Source organism: Plecotus auritus, assembly GCF_963455305.1.
Source record: "Plecotus auritus genome assembly, chromosome: 2".
NCBI lineage: Eukaryota > Metazoa > Chordata > Mammalia > Chiroptera > Vespertilionidae > Plecotus > Plecotus auritus.
Window position 1 is genome coordinate 121,414,480 of NC_137771.1, and position 22,164 is coordinate 121,436,643.

A 22,164-nucleotide genomic window follows, 5' to 3' on the forward strand; every position below is an offset into this window, starting at 1 on the left:
AGAGAAGGATTGTTGGTAGAGATTGCATCAGAGGCATGAGAGTCAGAGCAGCTTGGGCTGGTGGAGTACGAAATGCTAGGTGGTTGGTAGTGTTTGAAGTGATTCCAGTTCCTAGCTAAGGAGTTTAGCCTTCATTCATGACAGGTTGCTGATCAGTGAAGGGTTTGGAACCAGGGAGCTGATGTTGATTCTGTAAGTCTGCCTGTGGAGCAGGTTGTTAGGCATTGGCAGCTCTGTGAGGCTGAGGTGGGGACTGACATTGGCAGCAGGTGTGTCCTGATAGTGACCGCTTGGCTGTTAGTTTTTGTTTTTTCTAAAAACTTTTCATCCTGATGGTGATGATCAATGTTACCAATTATTGATCATTTTCTGCATTTCGTTCATGGGGCTGAGTAACTCACCCTTACAATCACTCTGATGTACATATATTATTGATCCTGTTGTAGGATGAAGAAGGTGAGATACAGCAGAGGTTAGATCCGCTGCTCCAGGTCGCATGGATGAGTGACAGAGCTGGGATTGGGATTCAGGGCCATCCATTCCCAAGTTCACTCTGCCCCTATGCCTGCATGTGGGTTCTGTTGCTGTGCTGCGATGCCACACTGCAGGACACGTTCACCAGGGGCCCTGCTGCACCACGCTCCGCCCCGCCACACCTCTGTTCTCCCCGTAAACGATGTGTTTATCGTTTTATGTGATTTCATGTACCAGAGTGGGCATCTCACGCCTGTTTGTGTCCTGGGCCAGCTGTGTGACCCTGGGGATGCCTGCAGTGCCTGGGTCTGTAAGGTGGTAGGTGAATTGTATGGCTTCTAGAATCCCTTCTGCTTGGGGGTTAAGCACGGACAGAGAGATGCAGTGGCTGTAGGATTCTTGGATGCTAGGGAGAGCACCGTCGAAAGGACGGGGCACTGTATTCAGTCCTGAGCCCTCTCAGTAACGCTCATGCTCATAAACTAACAATCTGGCTCATGGACCTTAGGTTCTACTACACTTCCAGGAGCTACAGGTGTGGCCATCCGCACCCCCCCCCCCCTCCCCCCCCGTTCCCCCAAGTTGCTAGAATGTAGGACTGCTCCATTTTCAGAATAGTACTTTTGGTCACTTTCTAGCTTTTTACATTGGAATGCCACCCTGCCCCCATCTTCCCTGTGATCTTTATCTTTCCTATTTTCTTTTACTATCTGGAACTGGGCCGGGTCAGAATCTGGCAGTGGGGCTGAAGGCACTGGCATTGGGTCAAAGCCCCCTTGTGGTGGTTTTCCACTCAAGGCTGCTGTTTTCTGTTTTCAATTTCTAATGAAAATTTTGTGTGGGCAGTCTAATTTTTTATGCTAGTCCACTCTAGACTATCTTATGCCCAGATCCCCGAATCTGTCTGCTTGCCATGATCATTTACTGTTAGTGGACTGCAGTACAATTAAAGTACACTATTAAGAGGCCTGCATTTAAATTCCATGTGAATCCCAAAAGGAGGAGATTGTGGAGCGGTATATTCAGCAAAGCGGTATATTAGACACACATGTGTTTATATAAATGTTCAAGCACACATAAAGACCAAAGGTTACATGTTAGAATATTTAATAATTATGTGTGATGGTGAGGAGACAGAGGGAGCTAGTTAGACAGGGTCGGAGACCATGAGGGGAGGAGGAAATAGAAATGGGGTACTCAACTAGGCGAAGTTACTAAGCAACCCAATTGGGCAGGGAAAGAAGGGCACACATGAGAAAAGCGAGGTTTAAAATATATGAACGTTGCTAAGACAGGTAGCTTGCAAATAACTAATCACAAGGCTGTGAGACATATAAACCAATCCCAAGGATGTCACTAAGGCAGAATTCTTTGAAAAGACCAATCAAGAACTAGCAAGGCTTGTACCCACCCCCTAGATTAAAAACCATGCTTCCTCTTGCCCTCTCTCCTCTCTCCTCTCTCTGGCACACAATGGGTTCCTGAAGTTCCTGTGGCAGGGGAGCACATCCCTAAGCCCACGCTGCTTATGGCTATGTGGGACTCCGGACATGGATTACTAGACTTTAATTATCTTGGATGGTCTCAGTAAACTTTGGTTCCATTACTCATTTTTGTCTGCTACATCATTCTTCGATTTTGTGAGACAACAAACTTGGGCTAAAACCCCACATTTTGGTTTCAGTGGGATTACAGATCCTTTTTGTTTTCATACATTTTTTCTGTAGCGACCATGTATTTCTTCTATATAAAAAAAACCTTTTTAAAGTTGGGGTGTGTGAGTGTGTGTGTTATTTTTAGCTCTTGAGGCTTAAATATTCTGTAGGGATATTGAGAATAATACATACTGAGAATGAGCTAATAGTAAGGCATGGCACACAAAAGCTGGGATTTTGGTTTTTGTAGTTTTTGTTTTTGTTTATTGTAGCTAAGCTCCACCCATCCATTGGATGGTTGGCATTTTACTTTGTTGAACAAGTGAGTGACATGAGACTGTTAGTCCGTATGACAACATTGGTAATTCAGTCTTTGTTTTTAATTCCAGTGGATTCATTTTTTAAAAAATATATTTTTATTGATTTCAGAGAGGAAGGAAGAGAGGAGAGAGATAGAAACATCAATGATGAGAGAGAATCATTGATTGGCTGCCTCCTGCATGCCCCCACTGGGGTTCGAGCATGCAACCCGGCATGTGCTCTTGATCGGAATCGAACCTAGGACCCTTCAGTCCGCAGGCTGATGCTCTATCTACTGCCAGCTAGGGCTCCAGTGGATTCATTTTAATGATGGTATCTATTATCGGTGGCAAGTGTTGACCTAGTATCTCTTCATCCTTTTGTGTTGGCTTATTATTGGAGGTTAGCACCTGCATTTGAATTTCAATTTTAAATTAGACACAATTATAATAAGTGGCTTAGACCACAACTTAATAGTAGTTATCTCTGGGTACTATTATCAAGTAAGTTTAATAGTATTCAAAAAGGAAAGACAAAACTCTCAATGACTAATAAGATGTTTAGTATCTATTCTTGTCAAAATAGCTTCCTTTAAAAGAAGGTGGGAGAACCTATTGCCAAAGTAATGGGAAAACAGCGTTGAGTGAAAATGTTTCAGTAGGATGGTTTCTTCTGAGATGCTATTTGGCTAATCCTTGGGGAAATTTGACTGTGAGCATGTAATCATTACATTTTTACACACAGAATGGGCTCAGGTTGGCATCTCATCCCCTGTGATTGCCAGAGGCAACACAGTGATTTAATTTGTGCCCCTGTGGCAGACATTTTTGAATAATTTCAGTGATTTTTTTTATGCTACGTTTTCTATTTCCTTTGCAGTTTCCTACCTTTGTTGCTCACCACTCTTGCTGATTGCATTCTGAGGATAGTGCAGTAATTGCAGGTCCACACGGTTGTCTGAGAGGCCACTGCTCTTGTGTCTTTGGCGGTCCGGGGCAGTGCTGCTCGGAATGCTGCCATGGGCCAGCCCACATAAATGCTGCCTTCTCACAGATTGACAAAAACAGACCAGATCTTAACTAGGCATGTTTGACACTTGACTTGCACCCTGAAAAACATACACTTGGGGATTTTGAATTCTTTTGGTGGAGACTTGAAATTTCTCAAAGGGCTCGCCTCTGAAGTTCTGTTTCCTGTTTGTGCCTTTGATGTTTTGGTTGTGCTAACTGCTGTTTAACATGGAAGAACCCCTGATGCATCTAATTTGAGTGCAGATGTCTTCTCCTGGATAAGGGGTCGCAGAGGCACAGGATAGAGCTGGCTGGATCCCTGCTGCTGTGGAGGGTGCCACGGCACTAATGGGCATTATTTACAGGCTTTGGGGTGGGCGTGCCTTCCTGAAGCGCTTGCATGTGCAAAAGCCACTTTTATGTCATAGTTGTTTGTTTTATAAGTACATCCTTAAGATGATCAGAAAGGGGTGAAAAAGTTATTTCTTATAACATTTTTTAAAATGCAGAGTGGACACAAATATCTACCAGGTATCTTCGAGAGCAGCTGGCCAAGATTTCTGACTTCTACCACATGGCTTCCAGCATGGGTGATGGCCCTGTCCCTGTGCCCCCAGATGTGGAGCAAACCCTGAAGCAGTGGGAGTACAACGCGAAGCTGGCATTCCACATGTTCCAGGTAACCTGCCAGGGCAGCCAAGGCTGTGCAGCATTCTTTTAAAAAGAGAGCAAGTTCCTTATCGTTTAGTTTTCTGGGGGTTAAATTGAGGCTTTCTATGAACAGTACATTCAGAGAAAGCCATCTGACATTTCTCACGTTGAATTGGAGTAAAGTTTGCACCTTGGCCCTGAGATGACAGCTGCTTCTCGTACATGTTGACCTCCAGCTTTAATGATGTCAGCTCTGTTAGTGCTGTTGCTATGTAATTGCACTATTAAGTATGATCCTTTTAAACCTTTTCTTTTGCAAAAATTGGATGTGTTCATTCAAAAAAATCTTTGTACTGATGTCTCCTAGTAGATCTTTAGAGTTTTGTTATTCCACAGATAGGTCACCTTAATTGGGCTCAGCTGCAGTTCAAAATGCAGTTGATGGGGCCTATAAAGGCACTGTGGCACCCAGACAAGCTGATGTAAATCATATGGACCAGAAGAGGGTGCATGTGCCTCACTCTTTACTCCTGGCAAGGAGAAGGAAGTGTGTATATTCAGCTGAAATTGTTATTGCTGGCATAGACTTTCACTACCTGCTATCTTGACCAAAGAGAAAGGGGATTAGAAAGGATGTGTGGCTTCTAAATTTCCTCTTTACTTTAATTATAGTTACCAACTTGCAGGTGATTTCTTTTTCAAAGTAGGAAAAAGCATGGTCCTCTTGAGAAATAGCATTGTTGCAGTCAATAAAAACAACCCTCTACAAATCCTAGCTCCACTTATTACAGGATTACTTCAGTGCGTGCTCAATTACTTTTATTGAGCTGAGGATTTAATCTGCATCTTCTAAAACATGTCTGTCAACAAGCTTATTGTCTTTGGGAGGTTATCTTTATGTATTAGGAACATTGAAATCAGTATATCTTTTTAAAAAATTATTATTTTACTATTTTAAAAATTTAGTTTAATTTTTTCCACCACCATTTATTTCCTCTATGCCCTCTTCCACTTCCATCCATCCCCCTCAACCCCCACAATCACCACACTGTTGTCCAGATTCATGGGTTTTCTCTCACTTTTTTCCCCCTCAATCCCTCTACCTCCCCAACAACCCCCCTTCTCCTAGGGTTGTAAACTGATTGGAATCTAATTGTAACATTAATGCTACAATTTAAAAGTTCGTGATATCTTTAATTTGTCACAATCTGAAATGTGAAACTGATCCTAGTATATACACATGCAGAAATAAAGGCATGGGTACATAGACAAAAGCACATTGAGGAGGCACTATTATGTAATCATGGACAATCATATTTATTAAGATTTCTTAAAATTTTAAAATCTCGATTCATCATCTCTTACACCTTAATGCAAAATTCCATTTTATTTATTTCTTTATTGAGTGAAAATTCACTTTACTGGTTTAAAAATTTTAAATTGCAGTTTTTCTGTGATAACCCTTTGACACTTTCTGCCTTTCAATATTTAAAAAGTTAGAAATTAGCGACAAGTAAATATCTTGATATCATGTTAGTGTGGTGTCATTGTAATCCTATAAGTACTGTAATTTCTCAGTACAGTTTCTTCACACAGATTGTTGGTAGCCATGGCTTTGGACCACTGGTATACATAGATCTGTAAAAGTTGCTAGGAACAAAGTGGGAGTTCATAGTAACTACTAAAAGGTTGTTACCAGAAGGACCATAAAAGTATGTCTTTCCCAGGAAACATGGCTTTTTGTTTCTATCTTGAAGTTTCTTTCATGATGTGAATCATGACACAAAACTGTAATATGATATTTACTATGTATGTGCAGGGACTGTCATGAAATAATGTGTGTATTTATACGTATGTATATGTGAAGGCAATAGAATGCTTACGTTGAGGGTCTGTACCACCCCTGTGAGGCATTTTGGAAATTTGTAGATGTGTTATTGTTTCTTACTGTAGTTATGTTGGAATATTTATACATTACAGTATTTTATTATAAATTCATTTTCTTTCTTTATATTATAGTTATTTATGCCATTATATTTTTTAAGATATATTTTACAGGTAGGTTATAGTATCTGAATTTCATTTTAGGATAGAGGAGACTATTAAGGGGGCATTGGATCTGGTGGGATTGTCAACTTCTCATCAAGATAATGGTATGATGGTGGCTTCTTTATGATTATCGCCATTGGCCAGGTTTCCTCTTGTGAAGATGAGTACATACACCTCAAAATCTAGCCAGGTGCTTGATATATGCCTTGGGAGTCTTTTCAGTTTTCTTTCTTGTAGGAATCAATTTTTTTTATTTTAAATTTAGAATTAAGCAGATTATCAAAAATCACAAACAACAGCAACAAACCCCCAAACCAACCATACAAAGTAATATTAGTTCTTTTTGTTTGAAATTTAGACTGTGATCAATGAGTTTTACTACAACAAAAACAATAGTAAAATTATGCTTAAGCATAAGAATAGCAGTGCTTTTTGCATTTTAGTTAGTTTTACTTTAACATTATTAGTATAATTTTTCTTTGTTCATTTAAGGAAGGAATGCTGGAAAAACATGAATATTTGACATGGATCTTGGATGTTTTAGAAAAGACCAGACCAATGGATGATGATCTTCTTAAACTCCTGTTACCATTAATGCTTCAGGTACAGTATATATAACCACAGGCCAGTTGATTTCATGGGCAGGAAATGATCTGCTAAGAAAGCTTAGGTAAGTAGAGGGGGAAGAGGAAAAAATTGCACTTTGAAATGGAAGGAAAAAAAATATCTTGACGCTACAACACATGAAGTGATAACGAGGCTTAAGTTCTGGCAGTCATTTGTAATGGGCGTTTCATAGTTTTAGCCACATGTCCTTTTAAAGTAATTTTACTACACTACATTGATTTCTCCCATCACTGAGCTAAACAAACAGCTCTTTAAATACTGTCCTCTTGTTCCAACAAATGTCTGGGAAAACAAAACAAGTCATCTCTTTTTGAGGACCCAGAGGATCTTTTATATTCGTTTGACATGTTTTGAGCTGGTGGGAACTTCCTATTTTAATGTCTGGTCTAAAATTTGTTGAAATTTAGGTTATCTTGGACAAAATTTATTTAAAAAATTATAATTTCCTTCGAAAGGTAATGCACGTACTTGAGTATTCAAACAGTACAAAAGAGTATCTAATGAAAAGTCACCTGTTTCCAGCCCCAGCGCACCCTTTCTGAGACTGCCCCATGCTGGTCCTGTGTGTCCCCTCTGGGGTGCCTGGGCCTGTGCTGCCCAGTAGAGGAGCCACTAGCCAGATGGGGAGGTTAACTGTTGGAACTGTAACAAGTACAAATTGATATGTGTTCTCAGTACAAAATACACACCAGATTTCAGACTTAATGCAGAAAAAGCGTATATATAATATCTCAATACATCTTGGTTTGATTATATGTTGAAATGATAGCACTTGCCTATATGAGGATAAATAAAATATTCTTTTAATTTTACCTTTGTTTTTCCAATGGCTATTAGAAAATTTAAAATTACATATGTGGCTTGTGTTATGTTTCTGTTGGACAGCACTGGTCTATACAGTACCTTTGAAGGTTGTCTTTTTAAATAAAAAATTTTCTGTATTACGATAGTTATTTCATCGACATGACCAAGTCTGGTGTCCTTGTACTCCTCAGTATTCAGATGAGTTTGTTCAGTCGGCCTACCTGTCTCGTCGTCTTGCCTACTTTTGTGCCCGGCGTCTTGCCTTGCTGCTGAGCGACAGCACTGGCCTCCTCGCTGCCCACTCGCCCCACATGATGATAGGACCAAACAATGCAAGCATCAGGGCCCCCAGCCCCGGCCCCCCCGGCACCAGTGTGAGCCCCGTGCAGCTCGCCTTCTCAGACTTTTTGTCCTGTGCACAGCACGGTCCCCTTGTTTATGGACTTAGTTGTATGCTGCAGGTAAGTCCTTTGACCTTGTTACTTATGTTAGATTTTAGTGTAGTAGGAGATAATTGTGGTGGGAATTGCAACAGCTTTCACATTACAGCTCTAGTTTCTTCCTTAACCACATAATTTATAGATTGAAATTTCATGTTTTTATTTTCCTATGTAAATCAAGCCAAAAGAAGATTAGTTGCTTTAGTTTAGTAGTAAGTTATTGTGCTTATTCTTCATGAGGGCCATAAAGTAGTCAGTGAGTAAAACCCTTTAGGGAATCCATAGAACAAGCCAGCTGTATCACTGCTCTGGAAGATCAGCTTCTTCATGCAGCGTCTTTAGCTTCCTCAGTTTACATCCTGAGCGGTTGCCTTTTCTCTCTTCCTTTAAACCCAATCAATCTGTCCTGCTTTGCTCCATTGAGCTTCGCTGCTGGTGGCCTGCGGACCATCCCCAGCATGCTGGCCCCTCGGCTGATGCTGTTAGGAAGGAAGTACAGCCCCACGCTAGAGGAGCTCCCAGCTTAGTGTTCAGATCACACTTCCTGGGCTCTTAATGTGTCCATCTGTTGGCTAAGGGGCTTTGGGGCAGGCCTGGCCTTAAAAACACAGTCTCCACTCTGGTAGAATTTGCTGCTTTGTCAGGAAGACAGGCTGACAGATAGGCAGTTTCTGAGACTCCGACAAGTGCTGACCGAGGGATGCACAGTGAGCCAAGGGAGTTGAGAAGGATCATTTCTGATCCCACCTAGAATTCAGGGGAGCTTCCTGAGGACATAGTCCTGACTGGTGCTTACAATACAAGTTTAAAAAGGTGGTAGAGTGTTCCTGGCAGAGCTCACAGCAGGGGCAGAGGCCCAGAGGGTTGGCTGGCCAGTATTAATGGAACATGGAGCATAAATCTGTTGGGGGTCAGCACATAGAAGACCCTTGTGCACCTTATGACTGGGTATCATTGGAGGATTTTGTGCATGGAAGTGACAGTGTGTGGGTTAGTTAGATTGTTTTAGCAACAGTAGAGGGACAACTTATGTGAGTAAGGAAGTAGGGGGGAGAGAGACAAGGCAAAGAAATAAGTTTGGAAGAGTCTAGGTAAGTTCAATTTTGAACTGTTTTATCCCATAGGATCTCCAAGTGGGTATTTTCAAGAGGTTGTTACATGTCTGATTCTGTCTCCTGAGCCAAGATGACCGGCCACATGTGGATTTGAATCATTCAGGGCATGTGGCTGGGAGGGGCGAGGTTACCTAAAGAATTAGTGGTGGGAGAGGCCAAGTGGACCAAGGGGCATGTGTGGTTAAGAGATGGCAGAGAGGATTTCACAGAGATGACTTGGAAAGTTAGCCAGACTAGAGAGAGAGTGAGAGAGAATTTATTGTAGAAACAAAGATGAGGAGAAGAAGAATACTGAGCATGTTCTATGTTCTAGGTACTGTTCTAAGTTGTATCATATATTAAGTCATTTAGTTCTCAGAACCACCCTATCTGATAGTAACCTCTGTTATTTTTGTAACACTAATGATGAAAAGGTAATATAGGTCACACCTGAGGTCAGTGGCAAAGCTGGAATTCAGACCCAAATTCTGGATCCATAGTCTACATTCTTGACAACCACGTTAAATGGCTTCTCTAGGTACTGCAGAAAGTTTCAAAATGGAGTTAGCATTGGTAGTGGCAGTGCTCAGTGGATTGGGGAGGTCTGGTAAGAAGGTGGGTGAACTTGTCTTTGACAGTATGGTGGTGTCTTTGATGATCAGTTGGGTTTTGGGTGAGAAGCCAGGTTAAGGCAGGTTGACAGGTGATGCGGAATGGGGTGAAATAATGCTCCTCTTAGTTTGAGAACCATGTCTATGAAGGTAAGAGATAGAAATCGCTGCTGTGTGAATGAGATTCTTTTTAAAAATTATTTTAGACGGGCGTATTTCTAAGCTAAGGGTAGACTAGTAGAGGTGAGTCTGGGAATAGTATTTGATAGATCAGTGTCCTAGATGTGGGAGGCTTTGGAACTAAGAATGCAAGGGAAGGGCTCCATCATGGACAGGTGGTGAGGACCCCACAGTGTCACGGACAGGATGAAGTGGGGAGGGATAGGTGCCAGAGGAGATGTGCATTGGAGGGTTCAGAGACTTTATGGTCCTACTGTTTGCCATCTGATTTCCACAGACATGTCTCCCTCCATACCTCCAAATGTAGTACTTTTATTTTTCTCTTCACTTTTTAGAGAAAGGAAATGCTGCATTCATTCTCTCAGCTCTCTTTGTTTGCAGTTGAGTGACATGATAGCAGAATGGTTAAGACATATACTTTAAAATCATTCAGACAGACCTGACTTGGGCTCTGCTCTGCCAGTTGGTAACTTGGACCTTGAGGCTCTGTTTCCCAAGTGTGAATGGGGGATGATGACAGTTTTTTTTTTTTTTTTTAATTCTTTATTGTTTAAAGTATTATATATAGTATTACATATGTCTCCTTTTTTCCCCCATTTGCCATCCCGACCCCCCCAGCACATGCCCTCACCACCCTAGTGTCTGTGTCCATTGGTTATGCTTATACGCATGCATACAAGTCCTTTGGTTGATCTCTTACCCCCCGACATCCACCCCTCCCTACCTTCCCTCTGAAGATTGACAGACTGTTTGATGCTTTACTTATTACCAGACTAGAGGCCCGGTGCACGGATTCGTGCACCAGTGGGGTCCCTCAGCCTGGCCTGTGGGGATCGGGCTGGAACCGGCTCTCTGACATCCCCTGAGGGCTCCCAGATTGTGAGAGGGCAGTTCTTGGCACCCTAGAATTGGGTTCCCTCCTCTCTGGTTCTGGGTGCATCACCCGAGAACCACAGCTGCCAAGTCACCACAGCTCAGCAGCTCCTGTGTTGAGCATATGCCCCCTGGTGGTCAGTGCATGTCATAGCTACTGGTCGGTTGGCAGGGGCGGGGGGTGGGGGCAGGCGGTGACTTAGGCTTTTATATATATAGATGGGGTTAAGGTTATGAGGACAGAAAGCTTCCAGGATAGTGTTCAATTAAATGTGAGCTGTACTATTTTATTTGCATTTCAGAGGCAGCAGGATCAACATAGGAGTGCCAGTCACGTGTGCTGGACTCAATTTGGGGCTGTTACTAATCTCTGTCTCATGTTCCTCTTTCATACAGTCGGGAAATGGGGTTGCTGTGACGTAGAAGCAAGGTGGTCATAGAAAGTACTTCGTGCAAGCTGGTTGAGTAAGACAGTCTGTAAGGGGCTCAGCCAGGGTGGACGAGCTACAACTGAGGGCCAGGTGCAGCCTGTGAACTATAATAGTTTCATGTTTCCAATGAGTTATTAGAACAAAAAAAGAAGAATATGAGACAGAAACCATAGATGTCCCAAAAAGCTCAAAACATTTACTATCTGGCTTTTTACAGAAAAAAAATTGCCAACGATTAGTCCAGGATTACTGCCTACCCAGCATTTATGAAGCTACTTACTGCACCATTACTTGAAATATTTTTAAAAATTCCTTTTTACAGTTTATAACCTTAGAAATTACATATTTAATGCCATCTCATTTTTTTAACTTCATGAAAAAATTTTTTAAATGTTGATTACTTCATTTTTATGTTTCCTAGGTTTCCTATAGTAGGTAATTTCTTAATACTATACTTCCTTCCTTTCAAAGTGGTAATTCTGTTTTAGTTTTGTCTTATCACTTGAAAAGATGAGAATGGGATAAGATACTCATATTTTAATCTTACTGGTAAGAAACTGTAATAGTCATGATAAGGTGTCATTTTACTGTGAAGCTGTTGTTATAACTTTTCTTTCTCTTATCTGGATTTTCCCGCTTTCTCTCCAGACTGTCACTCTCTGTTGCCCAAGTGCCTTAGTGTGGAATTATTCCACAAACGACAGTAAGAGCGTGAACCCAGGCTCACCCCTGGATCTGCTGCAGGTGGCTCCCTCCAGCCTCCCCATGCCTGGCGGGAACACGGCCTTCAATCAGCAGGTAGACTTTCTGTTGCAGTGATTTGATGGGGGTTCTCGTTCTTGAGAGTCATCAGAGCAGAGAGGGCCAGGTGGGTTTTAACATCTCTCATGCTTGGGTGCCATTCCCAGCTCCGCCCCCTCTCCCCGGGTGGCCTTGGGGGATGTATTTAGCCTCTTGAACCACAGAAGTTCATGTTGCTCTCTTTCTTCTGACCCTTTTGCCGGGCATTTCTTGCAGAGAGTTCTGCCACCCAGACGATAATTATAGTGGTGTTCCACAGCTCTCAAAGTAGTGGTCTGTGATATTTAGTAATTATTATGTTTTTATTAGTGCTGGGTTATTTGGTTCAAAGACTTAAGAAACTTGAACCAAAGAATGGTGACTAATACTTAGAAAAAGGTCTCTGTTTTTTCAAAGCAGTATTATTAAGTTAATAAACATGACTGGTTGCTTTCATACATAGAAGAATGGCTTATAGATGATATTTAGAACTTTTACTTTCTATTGATGTCCTAATATATTTTCAGTTATAAAGATGTTTTGTAAGCGTTTATTATTGAAAACTGGCATAGAAACACCACCTGTGAATTTTAAAATGCACTCTTGGTGAAACAGAGTGAACTTCCTACAGTGCAGTGAAGACTGGAGTTCACCGTAGGATTCTCTGCTCATGTGGAAAATCCTGACATGATTTAAACAACCACTGTGGCTCTCCAAGCATAAGTTAATTAAAAATGCTTATTTTTCAGGTTCGGGCAAGGATTTATGAGGTAGAACAGCAGATAAAACAGAGAGGCCGTGCAGTGGAAGTTCGGTGGTCTTTTGACAAGTGCCAAGAGTCAACAGCAGGTACAGAGCACAACGGAGGAGTGCTTTTGAATGCAGGACTTTATATGCCATGCTTCTGATTCTCGTCACCCTGTCCACATACTGGATAAGGATGCTCTCTGCTCTCTGACGGAGCCACCTAGTGAATTCTGAGGAAGTTCTTTAGTTTATGCCCTTCAGACCCTGGCTGTCCAGCTTGCCGGGTTTGGTTTTGTTGGCAACTCTTCTATGCTGGGAATGATTTCTTAAAATCCCTTTTGCACCCATAATAATGAGTTTTGTACTGTGCTGTTTGGCCTCATTTAGCCTTTTTAACTGCTTGCTTAATTTCCATTTCTAGGGGTGACCATTAGCCGGGTTTTGCACACATTGGAAGTGTTGGATCGACACTGTTTTGACCGAACTGATTCTAGCAATTCATTGGAGACGCTTTATCATAAGATTTTCTGGGCGCACCAAAATAAAGATAACCAAGAGGTAGTTATTTTTTTCTTCTTATCCCATTTTATTAGCATATTTTCTTCTTTTTCATTCTTTAAATGTTGCCAAAGCCTTCACAATAAAGTGTAATACCTTGTGAAGAGGTCTTCACCGTGAAATCATTCTATTGTTCGACTAAAAAGTCCCACCATTATAAAAATGTCCATTGGGCTGGTCTACCTAGGTATATCGGTTGGAAAGCTTTTTCTTCATCCTTTTATTGTTATTTCTCATCACTTTCATTTTAGAAGACTATCCTTCATCTAGTGATAGGATTTTATGCAGTGGTTTGGCTTTAATCCAGTAAAAAATAATAGATTCAGCATATCAGAAAGCAGCGGATTAATACCTGTGGTTATGATCTTTGAAAAATCTGTAGACAGTATATTATACAGGATTCTCCAGAGAAATAGAACCAATAGGGGAAAAAAATGTAAATATAAATATATATACACACATATATATCTATATATTAAAAGTTGAGAGGATATTTACAATCATTTGCCGCATAACAATGTTTCAGTCAATGACAGATTGCATATATGATGATGGTCCCATCTATCTATAATAATAAAAGGGTGATATGCTAATTAGACCGGACGTCTTCTGGACGTCATTCTGGACACCCTTCCTGACAAAGCCGGGGCTGGAGGGAAGCCAGCCCGGGTCCTGGGTGCCTGTGGGTGGCCAGAGGAGGGAAGCAGCCTGGGTCCCGGGTGTCTGTCAGCAGTTGGAGGAGGGAAGCTGGTGCCGGCAGCCAGGGGAAGGAAGGCCTACTCTTGCATGAATTTTTGTGCATTGGGCCTCTAGCATATACTAATAAAAGAGAAAGATGCAAATTGACTGTATCTCCACGACACCCACCAGCCAATCAGGAGTGAGTATGCAAATTAACCCGACAAAGATGGCGGATTAATTGGCATACACAGGGGCCGAGCGGCCTAGGTCCTGGGAACATTTTCAGGACCCAGGCTGCTCCTAGCCTGTAGGCCCACATGTAGGCCCTGAGCGGCCGGGGTCCCAGAATGCCCCCGGGCCTATGAGCGCAGGCACCAAGCCGCTGGGGGTGGATGTTCCCAGCCCGGCGCCCACAACGCGGGGCTGGCTGCTGGCCTTGGGGGCGTGCCCCCTCCCCCCCCCCGGCCTCAGGGACATGCCCTAGCCCAGTGGACACAAAGCAGGGGGTCCTCTGCGCATGAGCTGCAGAGGAAACACCTTTTCTTTAAAAAAAAAATATATTATATTGATTTTTTACAGAGAAGAGGGGAGAGGGATAGACAGTAGGAAATATCGATGAGAGAGAAACATCGATTCAACTACCTCTTGCACATTCCCCACTGGGGATGTGCACCCAACCAAGGTACATGCCCTTAACAGGAATCAAACCTGGGACCCTTCAGTCTGCAGGCCGACGCTCTATCCACTGAGCCAAACCAATTTGAGTGTAAACACCTTTTCTGACTGCTCATTGGCTAAGCTCCATGTATGCTGCCACTTGCAGTGTTCTTGGTAACTTGGGTAATAAGAATCCAAGAAGGTGATCTAGGGTTTTTCCACTTCACTCCTGGAGAATGAAAACGAAGGTCCGCTGCTGGAGGGGCTAAGAAAAGTCATATCCTGCCCTAGCTGGTTTGGCTCAGTGGATAGAGCCTCGGCCTGCGCACCGCAGGGTCTGGGTTCGATTCTGATCAAGGGCATGTACCAAGGTTACAGGCTCCTCCCTGGCCAGGGCCCAGGTCAGGGCTCATGCTGGAGGCAACCAATCAAAGTGTCCCTCTCACATTGATGTTTCTCTCTGTCTCCCCCTCTCTCTTCCATACTCTCTAAAAATCAATGGAAACATATCCTCAGGTGAGGATTAAAAAAAAAAAGGAAATGTCATATCCTATGAAAGACACATCTTGAAGATGCCTAAAGGAAGTTGTCATTTTTTCATGGTGAAGGGACTGGAGTCCGTGTTGATGAAAACACCTTGGTGGATGTGGTGGCTGGCAGTGGCTGCAGCAGCGGGTGATAGGGGCTGGCGCTTTCCCCTGATTAGCCCAGTTGCCTCCCGCAGTGGAGGACACCCCCTGAGGCCGTTAGTAGGACATCCCCTGAGGACTCCCATTCTGTGAAAGGGGGCAGGCTGGGCTGAGGGACCTCCCCCCTCAGTGCACGAATTTTGTGCACTGGGCCCCTAGTAAGATTATAATGGAGCTGAAAAATTCTTATCGCCTACTGATGCTATAGCCATTATAATGTTGTAGTACAGTGTTGTAGTACAGTGCTCATGTGTTTGTGGTGATGCTGGTATAAACAGACCTACTGTGCAACCTGTCATATAAAAGTATTGCACAAAAGTATCAAATATAATACTTGATAATGATAAAAAATGACTGTGTTACTGGTTTGTGTATTTGCTGTATTTTTTTTTATTGTTTAAATATTACATATATTAGTACATATATCTCCTTCCCCCCCCGCCCCCATTGACCTTCCCCCAGCCTCCCCTAACCCCAGTCGCATGCCCTCATCCCTCCCTCCCCCACCCCCCCTCCCAGTGTCTTGTGTCCATTGCTGTGCTTATGTGCATGCATACAAGTCCTTTGGTTGATCTATTTCCCTCCCTCCCCAACACTCCCCAGCCTTCCTGCTGTAATTTGACAGTCTGTTTGGTGCTTTACTGCCTCTCTATCTATCTTTTTATTCATCAGGTTATAGTGTTCTTTATTTTCCATAAATGAGTGAGATCATACGGTATTTTTCTTTCATTGCCTGGCGTATTTCACTTAACATAATGCTCTCCAGGTCCATCCATGCTGCTGCAAATGGTAAGAATTCTTTTTTATAGCAGCGTAGTATTCCATTGTGTAGATGTACCATAGTATTCTAATCCACTCATCTGCTGATGGGCATTTAGGCTGTTTCCAAATCTTAGCTATGGTGAATTGTGCTGCTATGAACATAGGGGTGCATATATCCTTTCTGATTGGTGTTTCTAGTTTCTTAGGATATATTCCTAGGAGTGGGATTACTGGGTCAAATGGGAGTTCCATTTTCAGTTTTTTGAGGAAACTTCATACTGTTCTCCACAGTGGCTGCACCAGTCTGCATTCCCACCAGCAATGCACGAGGGTTCCTTTTTCTCCGCATCCTCGCCAGCACTTGTCATTTGTTGATTTGTTGATGGTAGCCATTCTGACAGGTGTGAGATGGTACCGCATTGTCATTTTGATTTGCATCTCTCGGATAATTAGTGACTTTGAGCATGTTTTCATATGTCTCTTGGCCTTCCTTCTGTCTTCTTTTGAAAAGATTCTATTTAAGTCCGTTGCCCATTTTTTTATTGGATCATTTATCTTCCTTTTATTAAGTTGTATAAGTTCCCTGTAGATGTTGGAGATTAAACCTTTATCGGTGATAACATTTGCAAATATGTTCTCCCATGCAGTGGGCTTTCTTGTTGTTTTGTTGATGGTTTCTTTTGCTGTGCAAAGGCTTTTTATTTTGATGTAGTCCCATTTATTTATTTTCTCTTTAGCTTCCATTGCCCTAGGAGCGGTATCAGTGAAGAAATTGCTTCGGCATATGTCTGAGATTTCTCTGCCTGTGGATTCTTCTAGTATTTTTATGGTTTCCCATCGTATGTTTAAGTCCTGTATCCATTTTGAGTTAATTTTTTGGTTTGGTGTAAGTTGTTGGTCTAGTTTCATTTTTTTGCATGTATCTGTCCAATTTTCCCAACACCATTTATTAAAGAGACTGTCTTGACTCCATTGTATGTTCATGCCTTCTTTGTCAAATATTAATTGAGCATAGTGGTTTGGGTCGATGTCTGGATTCTCTATTCTATTCCATTGGTCTATATGTCTGTTCTTGTGCCAGTACCAGGCTGTTTTGAGAACAGTGGCTTTGTAGTACAGCTTGAAATCTGGTATTGAGATCCCACCTACTTTGTTCTTCTTTTTCAGGATTGCTGTGTCTATTCGGGGTCTCTTTTTATTCCAGATGAATTTTTGGAGAGTTCTTTCTAGGTCTGAGAAATATGCCATTGGTATTTTAATGGGGAGTGCATTGAATCTATAGATTGCTTTGGGTAGTATGGACATTTTAATGATGTTGATTCTACCAATCCATGAACATGCAACGTTCTTCCATCTGTTTACGTCTTCCTCTATCTCTTTTTTCAGTGTCCTATAGCTTTCCACGTATAGCTCTTTTACCTCTTTAGTTAAGTTTATTCCTAGGTATCTTAATTTTTTTGGTGCGATGGTAAATGGGATTGCTTTTTTAGTCTCTCTTTCTGTAAGTTCACTATTGGTGTATAGAAATGCCATAGATTTCTTGGTGTTAATTTTGTATCCTGCTACATTGCTGAATTCATTTATTAAATCTATTAGTTTTTTGATGGAGTCTGTGGGGTTTTTTAAGTACAATATCATGTCATCTGCAAATAAGGACAGCTTTACTTCTTCTTCTCCAATTTAGATGCCTTTCTTCCTCTTGTCTAATTGCAATGGTTAATACTTCCAGTACTATGTCGAACAGGAGTGGTGAGAGTGGGCATCCCTGTCTTGCTCCTGTTCTTAGGGGAAATGGTTTCAGTTTTTGCCATTGCATATGATGTTAGCTATGGGTTTATCATACATGGCTTTTATTATGTTGAGGTATGATTCTTCTATTCCCACCTTGTTGAGAGTTTTTGTCAAGAAAGTTGGATTTTGTCAAATGCTTTTTCTGCATCAATTGATATGACTATGTGATTTTTATCTCTCAATTTGTTTATGTGATGTATCACGTTTATTGATTTATGGATATTGTACCATCCTTGCATTCCTGGGATAAATCCTACTTGGTCATGGTGTATGATCTTTCTGATGTAGTGCTGGATCCAATTTGCTAGAATTTTGTTGAGGATTTTGGCATCTGTGTTCATGAGGGATATTGGCCTTTAATTCTCTTTCATTGTGTTGTGGTTTTGGTATTAGGTTGTTGCTAGCTTCATAGAATGAGCTTGGAAGTGTTCCTTCCTCTTGAATTTTTTGGAATAGTCTGAGGAGGATATGTTTTAGTTCTTCCTTGAATGTTTGGTAAAACTCTCCTGTGAAGCCATCTGGCCCCGGGCTTTTGTTTGGTGGAAGCTTTTTAATGACTGCTTCAATTTCTTCCATAGTTATTGGCCTATTGAGATGTTTAGATTCTTCCTGATTGAGTTTTGGAAGGTTATATTTTTCTAGGAATATGTCCATTTCCTCCAGTTTGTCCAGTTTGTTGGAATAGAGTTGTTCATAGCATTTTTTAACAATCTTTTGTATTTCAGTGGGGCCTGTTGTTATTTCTCCTCTTTCATTTCTTCTGATTTTGTTTATTTGGGTCCTCTCTCTTTGCTTCTTGGTGCGTCTGGCTAGAGTTTCATCAATCTTGTTTATCCTTTCAAAGAACCAGCTCTTGGTTTCATTGATCTTTTGTATTTTTTTTTTTTTTTTTGTTCTCAATGTCATTTATCTCCACTCTGATCTTTATTATTTCCTTCCTTCTGCTTACACTGGGCTTTTCTTGTTGGTCTCTTTCTAACTCTTTGAGTTGTAGTGTTAGGTAATTTATTACCATTCTTTCGTGTTTTTTTGCAGTAGGCTTGTAGTGCTATGAACTTCCCTCTTAAGACTGCTTTCGCTTTGTCCCATAGATTTTGGATTGTTGTGTTTTCATTGTCAATTGTTGCCATGATGTTTTTTATTTCTTCTTTGATCTCTCTGGTAACCCAGTCATGGTTTAATAGCATGCTGTTTAGTCTCCATGTGTTTGATTTTTTTGGATTATTTTTATTGTAGTTGATTTCCAGTTTTATGCCATTGTGATCTGAGAAGATGCCTGATAGGATTTCTATCTTCTTGAATTTGGAGACTTTGACTATGACCCAACATATCATCTATCTTTGAAAATGACCCATGTGCACTTGAGAAGAATGTATATTCTGTGGCTTTGGGGTGACATGTCCTGAAGATGTCAATTAATTCCATCTGGTCTAGTTAGTCATTTAGGATTGATATTTCTTTGCTGATTTTTTGTTTAGAGGATTTGTCCAATGGTGATAGTGCGGTATTAAAGTCTCCTACTATGATTGTATTGCTGTCAGTCTCTCCCTTGATATCCTCCAGGAGTTTTTTTTTTTTTTATGTATTTGGGTGCTCCTGTATTGGGTGTGTATATGTTTACCAGAGTTATTTCTAATTGTTGGATTGCTCCCTTTAGTATTATGAAGTGGCCTTCCTTATCTCTTGTTAAGTCCTTCACTTTGAGGTCTAATTTGTCAGATATAAGTATTGCTACCCCAGCCTTTTTTTCATTTCCATTTGCCTGAAAAACCTTTTTCCATCCCATCATCCTTAGTCTGTGTGCGTCTTTTTTTCTGAGGTAGGTTTCTTGTAGACAGCAGATATTTGGGTCATGTTTTCTTATCCAATCCGTTACCCTATGTCTTTTGATTGGGGCATTTAATACATTTACATTTAAAGTTATTATTGATAGATGCTTATTTATCGCCATTTTTATTCTTTACCCCCGTGTTCCTTCTTCGATTCCTATTTCTTTTTTTTTTTTTTTTTTTTTACAGCAGACCCTTTAGCATTTCTTGTATTGCTGGTTTGGTGGTAATAAACTCTCTTTGTCCTTTTTTGTCTGTGAAGCTCCTGATTTCACCTTCAATTTTGATTTATAGCCTTGCTGGGTACAGTATTCTTGGATTCAGATCCTTTCTTTGCATGACTTTGTATATATCATTCCATTCCCTTCTGGCCTGATGAGTTTCTGTTGAGAAATCAGTTGCTAGTCTGATGGGGGTTCCTTTGTAGGTAACTTTCTGTCTCTCTGTGGCCGCTTTTAAGATTCTTACTTTGTCGTTGGTGTTTGCCAATTTAATTATAATGTGCCTTGGCGTCGGTCTTTTGGGGTTCATTTTGCTTGGGACTCTGAGCTTCTTGGATTTGTGTGGGTTTTTTCTTCCCTATATCAGGGAAGTTTTTTGTCATTATTTCTTCAAACAGGTTTTCTATTCCTTGCTCAGTTTACTCTCCTTCTGGAACCCTTATTGTGCGGACATTGTTTTGTTTCGTGTTGTCCCAAAGTTCCCTTAGGCTCTCCTCCTGCTTTTTAATTTTTTTTTCTAGAAGCTGCTCTACTTGGGTATTTTTTCCCATCTTGTCTTCTAGCTCACTGATGCGGTCCTCTGCTTCTTCTAGTCTACTCTTGATGCTTTTTATTGAGTTCTTTATTGCAGTCATTTTTCATTTCTTCTTGGTTCTTCTTCATTTCCTCTTGGTTCTTACTCATATTGTTGAATTTGTCTTCCATTCTTTTCAGCCACCTTATGACCATTTCTCTGAATTCTTTTTCTGGAAGGTTGCTTGCCTCCATTTTGTTTACATCCTTTTCTGGTGATGCCTCCTTTTCTTTCATATGCGGTCTGTGTCTTTGTCTCCCCATGGTCTCTCTTCTCCGGATGTCTGGTTATGTAGTTCTCTCTCTCCTGCGTTGATTTAAAGGCACAAAATACAACATAACCAGGTACAACGCAGAAGTCACTGAACAGAACTGTATTCACAATATTAATAACCTCCAATAAAGGTGACCTCCAGAGAAAAGCAAATTAGAGGATAGGAGAGAAAGAAGAAGAGAGAGGGAGAAAAAGAAAGGAATGCAAAAATGAAATTGGGGAAAAGGGAAAAAAAAGTAAGAGAGAAAAGAAAGAGAGTATGAAAGAAGAGGGGAACAAACTTTATATATATGGGGAGGAAAGTCCAATAGAACGGCCACTAATCCCAACAAATGCCAGCAACAAGTACCTGGAGATGAATACAAACTACAAACAACAACTAATATCAAGCGAGGTGAGGGAAAACAAGCAAAAAACAAACAAAAAAAAAACAAACAAAAATAAAGAATAAGCAAAGCAATCTCACAAACAAGCATAAAACATTGATATAATCAACAATCAATCAAACAACAACAAAAGGACAGAGAGAAAAACAATTTTTTGGATAGTGAAGACAGAGAAGAGAGAGGTGTTCATGGACTTGGAGGAGGGGATTGGAAATTAGATATATAAGTAGGGTGAAATTTTAACGGGTTAAAAAGAAAGAATAGGGAAAATCTAAAGCAGGAAAAGGGTAAGAGAAACAGGACAACAAAAGGGGAAAAGTTAGGAAGAGAGTGATGGCATAAAGGTAAAGTTGAGATAGAGTAAAATGATGCTAAAGGGAAGATTAAAATATAATGTAAAACACTAATCCCAAAGTAAAATAAAGAGAAAATAAAATACTTTTTTTTAAAAAAAGGTAAAATAGTAGTAGTAATAATACTGATTGAAAATAAAAATGTAATAATTAAAAAGGTAAAATGAAGTGAGGAAAAAAGAAAAAAAATTAGTTTCTTAAGGAAAAGATGAAAAAAAAGTGCAGTAGTGAAGGTCATTCAGTTCCTCTACTGTTCTGTTTGGCATGCCTCTTTCCTAGTCAGGACAGTATTGCAGTTCCCTGTGTTCCACTTCTCCTCAGTGTTGTAAGCCAGTCCTGATTTTTAAGTAGGCAGTGTGTCTTAATTTCTTGTATTCCTTTATTTGTGTTTACCCAAGAGTGAATTTGTGATTCAACCCCTGGGTGGCAGTGTTTCTGGATGACCCCCAGGTCTATAGGTCCTCTCTAGCCAGTGCTTAGATCCTGGTTTCCCTGTGGTATTCAATACCGGTTTGTGGGAGTGGGTTGCCCCAGAGCTGGTTCTCTGATGGTTATTCCCCGCTCTGATCCCCAGGTTCCAGAAAAACAACTTCCCTCTGCAGTCTCTTAGGGTGTCCCCAATTGGGTGATCCTATGTGTTGGGCTTAGTAATTAGAAGCAAGGA

The 22,164-nt window shown here is 41.0% G+C and overlaps 1 protein-coding gene across 1 annotated transcript in view; it reads left to right on the forward strand.

The window, feature by feature from the left end:
- MED12L (mediator complex subunit 12L) overlaps positions 1–22,164 on the forward strand; it is a 411,338-nt gene that overhangs the window by 93,342 nt on the left and 295,832 nt on the right. The window contains exons 6-11 of the mRNA XM_080653836.1: positions 3,949–4,118; positions 6,632–6,742; positions 7,762–8,031; positions 11,848–11,997; positions 12,729–12,828; positions 13,148–13,284. Coding sequence (XP_080509962.1) covers positions 3,949–4,118; positions 6,632–6,742; positions 7,762–8,031; positions 11,848–11,997; positions 12,729–12,828; positions 13,148–13,284 — 938 coding nt within the window. The remainder of the gene's footprint in view (positions 1–3,948; positions 4,119–6,631; positions 6,743–7,761; positions 8,032–11,847; positions 11,998–12,728; positions 12,829–13,147; positions 13,285–22,164) is intronic.